The 12,068-nt window shown below is 42.8% G+C and overlaps 1 protein-coding gene across 2 annotated transcripts in view; it reads left to right on the forward strand.

Moving 5' to 3' along the window:
* Positions 1-12,068, forward strand: part of VCL (vinculin) — a 68,456-nt gene that overhangs the window by 36,991 nt on the left and 19,397 nt on the right. For both annotated transcript variants that reach the window (XM_069980838.1, XM_069980839.1), the window contains exons 5-9: positions 228-350; positions 874-1,034; positions 5,737-5,827; positions 7,116-7,263; positions 10,250-10,403. In XM_069980838.1, the coding sequence (XP_069836939.1) occupies positions 228-350; positions 874-1,034; positions 5,737-5,827; positions 7,116-7,263; positions 10,250-10,403 (677 nt within the window). The remainder of the gene's footprint in view (positions 1-227; positions 351-873; positions 1,035-5,736; positions 5,828-7,115; positions 7,264-10,249; positions 10,404-12,068) is intronic.

Below are 12,068 nucleotides of genomic sequence, written 5' to 3' on the forward strand. Positions count from 1 at the left end.
CCCTGTAGTGCCCATACCCAGGTCATACCCACTATCAAGAAAGTCATTGACTTGTGTCCTCAAACTGATGGCACTAGGACCTATAGGAGTACATGTAGCTATAATGCAGGTCCAAGGTCCAGCCACTGTAGAATAGGCGCTCACATCAAGCTTAGACAAGCGAAACACCATCCATGTATACAATATATTCAGTTCTCTAGGCTAACTGCTATTGTTTTTTGCCCAAGGAATGACAAAGATGGCGAAGATGATCGATGAACGTCAGCAAGAGCTAACTCACCAGGAACATCGTATCATGCTTGTAAACTCAATGAACACAGTCAAGGATCTTCTGCCAGTTCTCATCTCCGGTATGTATTGTGCTTATGTTTTGCCTTCATTGAGATTTCATTGTTTTATCACTGAAAGGAATTTTGCTTCCTTCTTTAGGATTGTCCTTTATTTTGTGTGCTTTATTACAAAAGGATTTGTTTTATTTTTAGGCTATGTTCACACAGTTTTTTTTTTCCATCATTTTTTTGCAAAAAAACGGATGAAAAAAACGGATTTATTTGTGTGCATCCGTTTTGATCCGTTTTTTGCATGGACTTCCATTGTAAAAAAAAAAACGGATCAAAACGGATCCATTTTTTTTGACGGACACAAAAACGTAGCTGACACTACTTTTGTGTCCGTAAAAAAAAAAACGGATCTGTTTTGATCCGTTTTTTTTTTTTTAAATGGAAGTCAATGGAAAAACGGATCAAAACGGATGCACACAAATGCATCAGTTTTTTTCATCCGTTTTTTTGCTAAAAAACGGATGGAAAAAAACGCAGTGTGAACCCAGCAGCCTTACACAACTTTTTTTTTTTTTTTTCTTCTTCCTCCAAGCTATGAAGATCTTTGTGACAACTAAGAACTCCCGCAGTCAAGGTATTGAGGAAGCTTTAAAGAACCGCAACTATACAGTGGAAAAAATGAGCACAGAGATCAATGAGATTATACGGGTATTACAGCTCACCTCCTGGGACGAGGATGCTTGGGCCAGCAAGGTGAGGAGCCTTACTCTAGTTGTCATAGTTTTATTCTGATGTTTTTATGTCAGGGTTTCTTATGTTGCTTGACAAAGAGGTGGAGCTTATTAAAAACCTGGTGTGACTTCGCATATAGCTTTAAGGGATAAAGAAATTACAGATTTGTAAATTTCATTTAAAAAACTCAAGTACTTATCAGCTGCTGTATGTTCTGCAGAAAGTGGTGTATTCTGTACAGTCGACCACAATGCTCTCTGCTGCCACCTCTGTCCTTGACAGGGAACAGTTTCTATGCTGATTTGCTACTGATCTAGACAGTTCTGTACAGAGGTAGCAGCAGAGAGCACCATGTCCGACTAGAATGAAAACTATCTACCTCTTCACAATCTCAGTCCTCTCCCCAATCTAGTGCACATTCAGTCTATGGAGTATCACAACATGATCTCTGGATGCCATCCCCGAGAATTAAACTGTTTTATTTTATATTATTACCTCTTCTATTCCACTTTAGTCCCCACAAGAAAGTCAATTGGTGCAGATGGACAGACTCATTTAGCATCTATTGTCTGCACCTACTTTTTTATTGCAGTGGATCTCTATTACAGGAGATTTATCGATTTATATATTTTTTTAAATGTTCAAATATAACTCAAAATTCTAAAACTATTCTGTTCTGTGTGCTTGCTTGTTTTATTTGTTTTTCCAAGATGCCAACATTTCACAGTAGGATGTGTGTTTTTTCACATTGTCTCTCTTTTCTTTATTCTTTTATGTTCTGGGGTGTAGAAGGTAAGATGTCTGCCTAGGCAGCATGCCCTGATAACATGAGAGTGCAGTGCTTTATAGATCTCTAATGGCTTTGTGTGTAATCTATTTAGCCATTATTTGAAGTGGTCATTCTGCTTTGATCTGAAGTTCTATAAGGGTTGATATGTAACTATATATAAACACATCGTTTTCTGTTTGTTTCCGTTTCTAATATCGCAAGGTGTTTCAGTTTGGACGTTGTGATATGCTTTTCTCTGGCTTTTATAGTAGAAATAATGGATTTCATTTGGATATGCATGTGAAATGAAACCTGCAGGAACATGAAGGTCTATGTAATTGGTTGTGTAATCCTTCATAGACAATACACCATTTCCTGCATCCGGAAAAAGGCTTTTCTGTTTTATTGGTTGATCAGATTATGAAAGGTCTGGCTTCACCACGATGATAATGTTCATATAAAACATGAATGTTATTCCATTGCCTTTGTAAAAGGGTTTATTCTTGTTTTGTCAGTGTGGACGATGATTTCTCTTGCATGTTTTTAGGAGGCACTCCTTTTAAGATTTCAGGGAGTACTTATTTTCCATTATAGACCATACAGTTCTGGTCTCTAAAATGTTATAATCCTATTATTTTTATTGCAGCTATGTGTTCTCTTTTTTTTTTTTTTTTCAGAATTGCATTTATTTAAGGGTTGCTTTAAAAAAACAAACAAACATGGCCGCTTTCTCCCAGAAACAGCACCACTCTTGTCCTCAGTTTGGGTGTGGTTTTGCTGCTCAATTTGAAATGAGTGAAGCTAAGTTGTAATACCAGACACAACCTGGGGAGAGGGGTGGTGCTAGTAGGGGGGAAAGTAGCTGTGTTTTTTTAAAATCCTGAATAACCTCTTTAACTTCTTTTAGATGAGAGCCAGGTTAGATGAAAGTAAGGCAATAAGCAGGGGCGTAGCTAATGTCTCTTGGGCCCTGGTGCAAGAGGTCAACTTGGCCCCCCCCTTACCACATACTGACTAATAACACCACATACTGACTAACACCACCGCTGCTACTGACTAATAACACCACATACTGACTAACACCACCGCTGCTACTGAATATAATCCTCTATACATAGACCAATATCACTTCATACAGTCATATAGAGGTAGCCCCAGCTCTACACCATATACATTACAGTGCAGTTATATCAGGTGACTCACAGGGGACGTCTTCTCTAATCGGAGTTCTTCCCTTTTCATCTTCTTCATCTGCCCTGGGCCATTATGAGAACTTCTCCGAACCACGAATCCACAGAATTTGCCAGACAGATATATTAGGCTCCTCGCTCCTCACCATCCTCATCTATCTACAAATTGCACATCTGTATTGACCCCTTCACACCCTCATTTAGTAGGTAGCCCTGACACTGTGTGATCGCCCTTATAGTACATATCCCCCTATTGTATACACCCCCCGTGTAGTCCACCTTATAGATGACCCCCCAATGTTTCCACCTTATAGATGGCCCCCTGTGTTATCCCTATTATAGATGCCCCCCATGTTATCAACCATATAGATGTCCCCCATTTTATCCCCCTTACAGATGCCCCCCATGTTGTCCCCTCCTCCTGCTCCTCCATCATCATACCACTACATCCCCATCATCCTCTTGTTCCTTCATCATACCACTACATCCCCCATCATCCTCTTGTTCCATCATCATCATACCACTACACCCCTCATCATCCCCTTTAAAACAAAAAAAATCTATACTCACCTGAATGATTTCTCTAGTACCCTAGTCACACGTGCTGGCGGGCTTCCTCCGGGGGGGGGGGCGGAATTTCCCATGGAGGGGGCGGAGCTTCGCGGGACCTGGTTTTTTTGTTTTGTTTGTTTGTTTTTTGTTTTGTTTTTTTCAATACGATGCTCCCCGCGCCGGAAGTAGTTCCCCCACACACACAGAGCTCCCTGGGGAGCCGCAAGACAGCCGGGGCCCGTCCCAGCCTGCCTCTTGTGATCGCAAGCAAAACATTGCTTCCGGTCACAAGAGGGAGTGAGAGGCGGGCAGTGCAGTGGTAAGGGGGGGCTTCGCGGGCCCCCCCTTGGTGGCGACCGCGGTAGCTACGCCACTGGCAATAAGACTCTTGAGTGTCAAAGAGGCCTTTGCCTGAAATGTTGCAAGCTGGAATGCCTTCTCACTTCCCCTCTAATTCCTGACCTTGCTGAGGGATCAGTGTCCAGCTGACTTTCAATGAATTAGAGATGGGACTGGGAGGGGGAGCAAGGAGATGTTTCAATTTTCAACACTTGAAAGGTTTATCCGTTAGGTAAAATTATATGTTGAATCATCCCCCCTCCTAGGGACTAACAATTCATTCCATACATGGCATTGCCTTATCTGTCTCCTTCCCCTGGTTTTGAGCATGCTGCTTTCTGCCAAAGAAACAGAAAACTGTACTAGAGCTGTTCAGTCGTCTCCTCCTTCTCCCCCCTCTCTTCAGAGACTGCTCATGTAAACAACATCTTTGGCCGTCGGTTTATACCCTATGTGAAGCCAGGAGTTTAAATTACTTGTGGCCTTACTGTGATTAACCCTTCCTGCTGTACAGAGAGCCGTGCAGAAAAAGCCTGCCAGCGAGTAGTTTACATAAGCCGCCTCAGAAGGGAGGAGGGAGGAAGCAGAGTTGACTGGACAGTTCAGATAGAGATTTTTATGTCTTCAGCAGAAAGCAGCATGCACAAAACTGGGGGAAGGAGACAGAAAAGGTAATGACATGTATTAAATAAATTGTTAGTCTCCAGGAGGAGGGATGAACTTAGTATCCTAACCGGATAACCCCTTTAATAATAATAATGTAAGAGAGTGCCCTATTGCATGGTGCAATATTCACCCTATATTTCTATATTTCCCTGTGTGATGGGGCCAATGATTAGCCATCGAATGAGATAAGACTTGTTCAACAGCTAATCCAATAGTTCTTCCCTGTCAAAAAATGCTTGTTTGTCAACTGCATGTCTACCTGTGTAATATGTAGGTTAAAGGTCTGCACAAGTCCAGAATACATTCATGTGGCACTGCTGGTCCCGTAAACGAGCCCTGCTATAGGCTTGTTAAATTAGTGCCAATCTAGGAGGTTGGCACTCCTTGTGCAAGGGTCTGTCTGTGTAATACATTCTTTAGTATGTTAAGTATCATTTCAAGGGGTGTTCCTTTTTTGAATCTGTTCTATAGCATATCAATTGAACCAGATCTTGTACAGTTTAGGTTATGCTCACACAGTTCTGCGTAGGAGATGTATGTCTGCTGTAGACATTGAACATGATCATAGCTTATAATTTGCATGATTCATGACAGCAGACATTATATAAAAAGTATAAAAATCTACTGGGTTAAATGGGTTCTCTAGTGGGGTTTTTTTTTTATAGTTAAGGCTGGGATTAAAAAAACAACAACCTGTAGTCTCCTTCCAGATTACCAGCCGCTGTGATTCTGACTGTGCCTAGTGCAGCTGGCTATCACTCCTTTGCTTCCTCATGACACCCAGGAGGTGCTTGCCAGTTCTCCCATAGTTTTGGCCATAGCAGTGACCGACGTCACTTTAAAGGGAGTTATGCTGGCTTACAAAAACAAGGCGGCTTTCAGAAACTGCACCACTCCTGTCCTCAGTTTGGGTGTTCATTTTTGCAGTTAGGTATCATTGAAGTGAATTAGTTGCAATACCGCACACAACCTGAGGACAGGCGTGGTACTGTTTTTGCAAGAAAGTAGCTGTACGTTTTTAAGTCTTTGATAAACCCTTCCATCACGTGGAATTACCATCTAAATGTCATGTATGTTGTAAAAAAAAGTATATTTTATACTACTAGTTTGCGGTGGACAGCTTGTATTCTTTGTGTGAATTGTTGCATGATGAAGATTAAACATTTAAAAAAAAAAAATGCTTTGTGCTATTTTTCTAAATTGGTAGGACACCGAAGCCATGAAGAGAGCACTAGCACTGATTGATTCTAAGATGAATCAGGCGAAGGGTTGGCTGAGGGACCCCAATGCTCCTCCAGGTGAGAACAAAGGCAGCAACCACAAATGGGGATTTCACATATATAGAAATTAAGTTAGTGCACCAGTTTTAGAGTGAAACAATAGTTTGTAAGTCAATGTCACTGTCGTTTGTAAAAACTTTTGATGTGTCCTAGAGAAAAGTTTTGATTGGTCCGGCTAGTGATGTCACAATACCAGAATTTTGAGTTTGATACGTATATCAGCTTTTTTATTTCGATACTCTATTCCAATTTGATACCATTTTAAAGTTTAAAAAAAAAAAATGCTCAAAAATACAAATATGATGTCCCCCGCCCAGACTGCGGCTATGATGCTGGGAGTTGTTATGCACAAGGGGGTATGCTGGGAGTTTTGTTGGGAGGTTGCTTCAGTAGAACTGCAACCCCCATCATACCTCCTTGTGTACTACAACTCCTAACATACCTTCTTTTGCACCACAGCTACCAGCATACCTCCTTGTTTACTACAACTCCCAGCATACCTTTTTTGTGCTACAACTCCCAGCATACCTCCTTGTGCACAAGAAGGTATGCTGAGAGGAGTTGTGCACAAGAAGGTATGCTGGGAGTTGTTGTGCACAAGAAGGTATGCTGGGAGTTGTTGTGCACAAGAAGGTATGCTGAGAGGAGTTGTGCACAAGAAGGTATGCTGGGAGTTGTTGTGCCCAAGAAGGTATGCTGGGAGTTGTTATAACGGAAGGCTGGGGGGGGGGGGCTTGCGATGCAGGACCGCTTCACCGGGGAAGGAGGGGGGGGGTGCGGTCATAAGATTGCATCAGCGGGTTCCAGGGGGGCAATGGTTAAATGACTGTCGCCCGCTGAATCACGGGCTGCAGTCATTAGTAGTGGGGGCTGCTCCATATGCAGCAGACTTCTGCATATGGAGCGACTCAGGAGGGGTTAAATGCTGCTGTCAGTTGTGACAGTGCCATCTACACTGTAAAATAGCCGACATAAGCAATGGCTGTGTGTCGGCTATTTGAATTTGGCACCTCTGGGGGAAGAAGGTGCGCGGGGCTTAGGAGATGACCGGTGGGAGCAGGGGCAGTACACAGAGCTCTTCTTCCAAAACGCTCTCAATCTTAGTTACTCTTAAACCAAGGTACCACTGTATATTTAACATATTCAACGCTTACTCTGTGTTGCCCTATATATTTTTATCCCTGTCAGTTCTTTATCTAACATGTCACATTTGTTCTGTTCTGTGCATTTTTGTCGATACTGTTAAAAATGAATATATTCCTTTTTGCTGCTTGATTTGCTGTAACGTCCAGTCTTACCTATACAGGTGATGCCGGAGAACAAGCTGTGCGCCAGATTATAGATGAAGCTGGGAAGGTTGGGGAGCTCTGTGGAGGGAAAGAGAGGAAGGATATCTTAGGAACCTGCAAGGCTCTAGGCCAAATGACCGATCAGGTTGCCGATTTGAGAGCAAGGTGATTACATTAAAGAATTTCCATTCAATTAAATTTACAGAATGTACCGAAGTGTGTAAAATGTCCCAAACAGTGTGAACACAGATGTAACAGCCCGATTTTGTATGGGATCCTTCTCCTGACTCATAGCTTACTTTTTTGCCTACATTTAAATGGAACATGTCACCCATATTCTGCTGAGGGGGCTGAACTGGTCTGTTGCTTGCAATGATATGTAGTTAACCTTCCCTTACTGTATGTTGTCTGCAGCATTTGCCCAGTGTTGCAGAAGAGTCCAATGTATTCATTAAATTGTTCACCTGCCAATGATCGTCAGACTTCTTCCCCTGTGTGCTCGCAATTCTTGGTGGGTTGGTGGAGGTAGCAGCCCCTAATGTATATATTGCACCCCTCCATCACTGCACTGGGGTGTGCACTAAGGGATTTACATAGTACACACAGCCGAACTACTTAACATACTGTAGCAGACAAAAGACTGCTGTAAACAGTGTGTCCGTGGTCATACTATGCTGCCTGCAGTGTGGGCAGCATAGTTTGGGTAAAAGCATCTGGCATCTGCGAGCCATTTACAGATATGAAAATAATCATGTAAATGTGCTTTAGCCATTTGGCAAATTAATGCCATAATATCTTTATACATCTCGGTGTAATGGCTTATGCACACTGTTAAACAACCTTGATGGTAGTGCTGAGAGCCATTGAAGCTCAGAATATTATTTATAGACACCTATGTACACCAAGGCCATGTTTTACATGTGTGTATTTGTCTTGGGCTCCCATTTAATCAATAATGAAGATGTTCTATACCTTTGCATCAGATTGTTGTGAATTAAGTGCAGATCTGCAGAAAAGTCAGCAGGTGCCAATCCCCTGGTGTTCCTGTAGAGCGGCTTCTCTGGTCCCTTGCCAGTCTCTGTTTACTGACCTTCAGCAACTATATAGCTAACTTTGGTTACATTCATATCATGGTTTACCTCTCTGTTGCACAGGTACAGATGTCAAAATTGGATGCTGATGTATGTGTTCGCGGAGAGGCTTGGGACCTTATAGAATTTAATGGTCTAAATATAGTCAACTAGACATTTTCGAGAAATATCCCGAGTATATGCATGGTTTGTCTTGGACCCAAAAGCATGGATTTCAGCAATTGAGGGTCCAAGTCTTAAGGCCATAGACCAATTATATACCCAGCCAGTCAGCTATAGCCCCCGTGCTATTGGGCCAGTGATCAGCCGATAAATGAGCAAAGGCTCGCTCATTGGCTTTGCACCTGTCAAAAAATGCTGCTGACGACCACACGTCTCCTATAGGGCTAGGGATTGTCCGGCATCTGTAAAAGATGCTGTAAAACAGGGGTGGGGAACCTTTTCCATGTCGAGGGCCGGTCGGGCATTAATAAAATCATTCGAGGGCCGCATACTGTGCGCGGCAGTTAGTAGCGTGGGTTTGCAGCACATGGGGCAAGGCAAAGTATTGTTCCCCCAGTTCCCCTGCTATTTTAGTTAACCCCCAGTGATGCCCCTTGTAGTCTAGTTAACCCCCAAGTCATGTCCCTGGTAGTCTAGTTAACCCCCCCAGTGATGCCTCTGGTAGCCTAGTTAACCCCCATCAGGCATTTCCCTGGTAGCCTAGTTATCACCCCCATCAGTCTTGTCCCTGGCAGCCTAGTTATCACCCCCATCAGTCTTGTCCCTGGTAGCCTAGTTATCACCCCCATCAGGCATGTCCCTAATAGCCTAGTTATCCCCCCCATCAGGCATGTCCCTGGTAGTCTAGTTATCACCCCCATCAGGCATGTCCCTGGTAGCCTAGTTAACCCCCATCAGGCATTTCCCTGGTAGCCTAGTTATCCCCCCATCAGGCATGTCCCTGGTGGCCTAGTTGTCCCCCCCCCCATCAGTCATGTCCCTGGTAGCCTAGTTGTCCCCCCCCCCCCATCAGTCATGTCTCTGGTAGCCTAGTTATCACCCCCATCAGACATTTCCCTGGTAGCCTAGTTATCACCCCCATCAGACTTGTCCCTGGTAGCCTAGTTATCACCCCCATCAGACATTTCCCTGGTAGCCTAGTTATCACCCCCATCAGGCATGTCTCTGGCAGCCTAGTTATCACCCCCATCAGACTTGTCCCTGGCAGCCTAGTTATCACCCCCATCAGGCATGTCTCTGGCAGCCTAGTTATCACCCCCATCAGTCTTGTCCCTGGGATCCTAGTTAACCCCCAAATAAAAAATAAATAAACATCCCTCTCACCTTACCTCCGCTCCCACGCTGTCCAGGTCCTCTTCTGTCCCAGGTCCTCTGTGCCGGTCTTCTCCTGCAGGCGGCACGCGCTGAAATGACGTCATTGCGCTGCCCGCAGGAGACTGAAGACACGCGCCGCTCTAGTGGGGAAGAAGCCGGCATAGACAGCATCCTCCTGTGTCCTGCAGCTGTCACAGACACCGGAGAATGCTGTGTATGCCGGCTTCTTCCTCCTCCAGAGCGGCGCGCATCACAGGGGAGCTGCGGGCCGCATCGGGAGGTCTCAGGGGTTCCCCACCCCTGCTGTAAAAGATGCTGATTTAGGATCTGTAAAAGATGCTGATTTAGGAGAATAGTGCTTGTTTCCAGCACTGCTTGGGCTCTCTTAATACAACCTTTAATGCATATACATTTTTTTTGCGGAAGGCTGATGTATCTGAGCAACAAAGAAGCCAATTGTGATGTGAATGTACGGTTAATCATACAATTAATATCCTCTGATTTTTCTAAAACTGGATTACCCTTATAATAGTGCTGTCTAGAAAATAAAACCTTGACAACATTGCCCAGATTCTTGAATGGCAGATCAGCCTAGTTATGTAGGCAGATCTCCTGGAGTTACTTGTTGTCAGGTAAAACACCAATAAAACTGGTCATCCTAATAGTTTTCATAGACTAATATTTAATCGGTTATGTGGAGCGTTTTCATATGTAATTTATGTATTGTTTTTCTTTCTATGTAGAGGCCAAGGAGCTACCCCTGTTGCAATGCAGAAAGCACAGCAGGTATCTCAAGGCTTAGATCTCCTTACAGCTAAAGTGGAGAATGCTGCCCGTAAATTGGAAGCCCTAACAAACTCCAAGCAGGCTATTGGGAAGAGGATTGATGCTGCTCAGGTAAGACCAAGGACTGTGGAACATATATGTCTTAGGAGAAGGTCCGAAAAGTATCATTGGCATGTCTCTTTGATCAACAGGGGTTGTCATCACAAGCAGTTTTTGCAATATACTCAGTTATATATATATATATATATATATACACATATACACACACACACATATATATATATATATATATATATATATATATAATGTGTGTGTGTGTGTGTATATGTGTATATATATATATAGATAGATAGATAGATAGATAGATAGATAGATAGATAGATAGATATAGAGATATAGATATAGATATATATATATAGATATATATATATATATATATAAAAGCAAGTTGAAGACAGCGTCTTTTCGTAATCAGAAAAAGTATAGCTTTATTATGCCATATGCATACACAAAAATGACGTTTCGGCCCTTCTACATCATGATGTAGAAGGGCCAAAACGTTGTTTTTTGTGTATGCATATGGCATAATAAAGCTATACTTTTTCTGATTACGAAAAGACGCTGTCTTCAACTTGCTTTTTTGGATTCAGTACTGGGTGTGAGCCGACCCGGTGGAGGACTGTGTGTCACATCGGAGATACCGCTGTTCCCTACAGGAGATAGATATAGATAGATATATATATATATTAAAATCCACATTATACATATAGCCGCTAGTTGTCTCCCTTCTTGTGAAACTGCGGTCCATGCTCCTTTTGTGCTGATATTTGGTCTTTTCTCTGTTTAAAAAAAAGACCAAACTCAGGAAGTCCCAGTCTTTTGCAGCTCACAGACATGGCTTGGTACTGATTGACTGCCATTTCTGAGCGCACACTGAGCAGGACAAGTCTTCACTGCGCATGTGTACAGCTGCTGGTGTCCACATTCAATAGCAGAGAATCCTTAGGGTTGTTTGCATTGTATTGTCAGTTCTCCTGTTATACAGCACCAAAATCTCTGTAGCCACACAGTAACGTTATACTGACTGAATTTTTGTATAACAAAAAGCATTGTTGATATAATAAGCAAAAGTTAATAATATGATTAGCATAACTTAAAGGAGTAGTCCGGCAAAATTTTTTATTAAAGTATTGTATTGCCTCCCAAAAGTTATAAAAATTACCATTATACACTTATTACAGTAAGTGCTTATAAAGTGTTTTTTTCCCTGCACTTACTGCTGCATCAAGGCTTCACTGTGCGGGCTGTGGCTGCTGGAGAGGATGATGGCAGAGGGATGCTCAGTGTCCCTCCAGTGGCCTGTGTCCCTCAGTCCCTGCCATCATCCTCTCCAGCAGCCATAGCCCGCACAGCTCTGGGAGTCTGGTCGTGACATGACCATGTTATCCAGGAAGTGAAGCCTTGATGCAGTAGTAAGTGCAGGGAAAAAGCACTTTATAGGCATTTCCCATAATAAGTGTATATTGGTGATTTGTATAACTTTTGGGAGGCAATACAATACTTTAATAAACAATTTTGCTGGACTTCTCCTTTAATTGCCCTCAGCTGATATTCAACCTGCATGATAAACAGGTGTCTTTGCTTGCGTGAGCACACATAGGACTGGGACTTTTTGAACAGAAAAAGTACCAAATATCAGGAAGCATGGACTGTAGTTTGACCATATGTATAATGTTTGCAGTTTTGCAATATACTTTGCAAAACTTTATTTTATTT

Source organism: Dendropsophus ebraccatus, chromosome 8, assembly GCF_027789765.1.
Source record: "Dendropsophus ebraccatus isolate aDenEbr1 chromosome 8, aDenEbr1.pat, whole genome shotgun sequence".
NCBI lineage: Eukaryota > Metazoa > Chordata > Amphibia > Anura > Hylidae > Dendropsophus > Dendropsophus ebraccatus.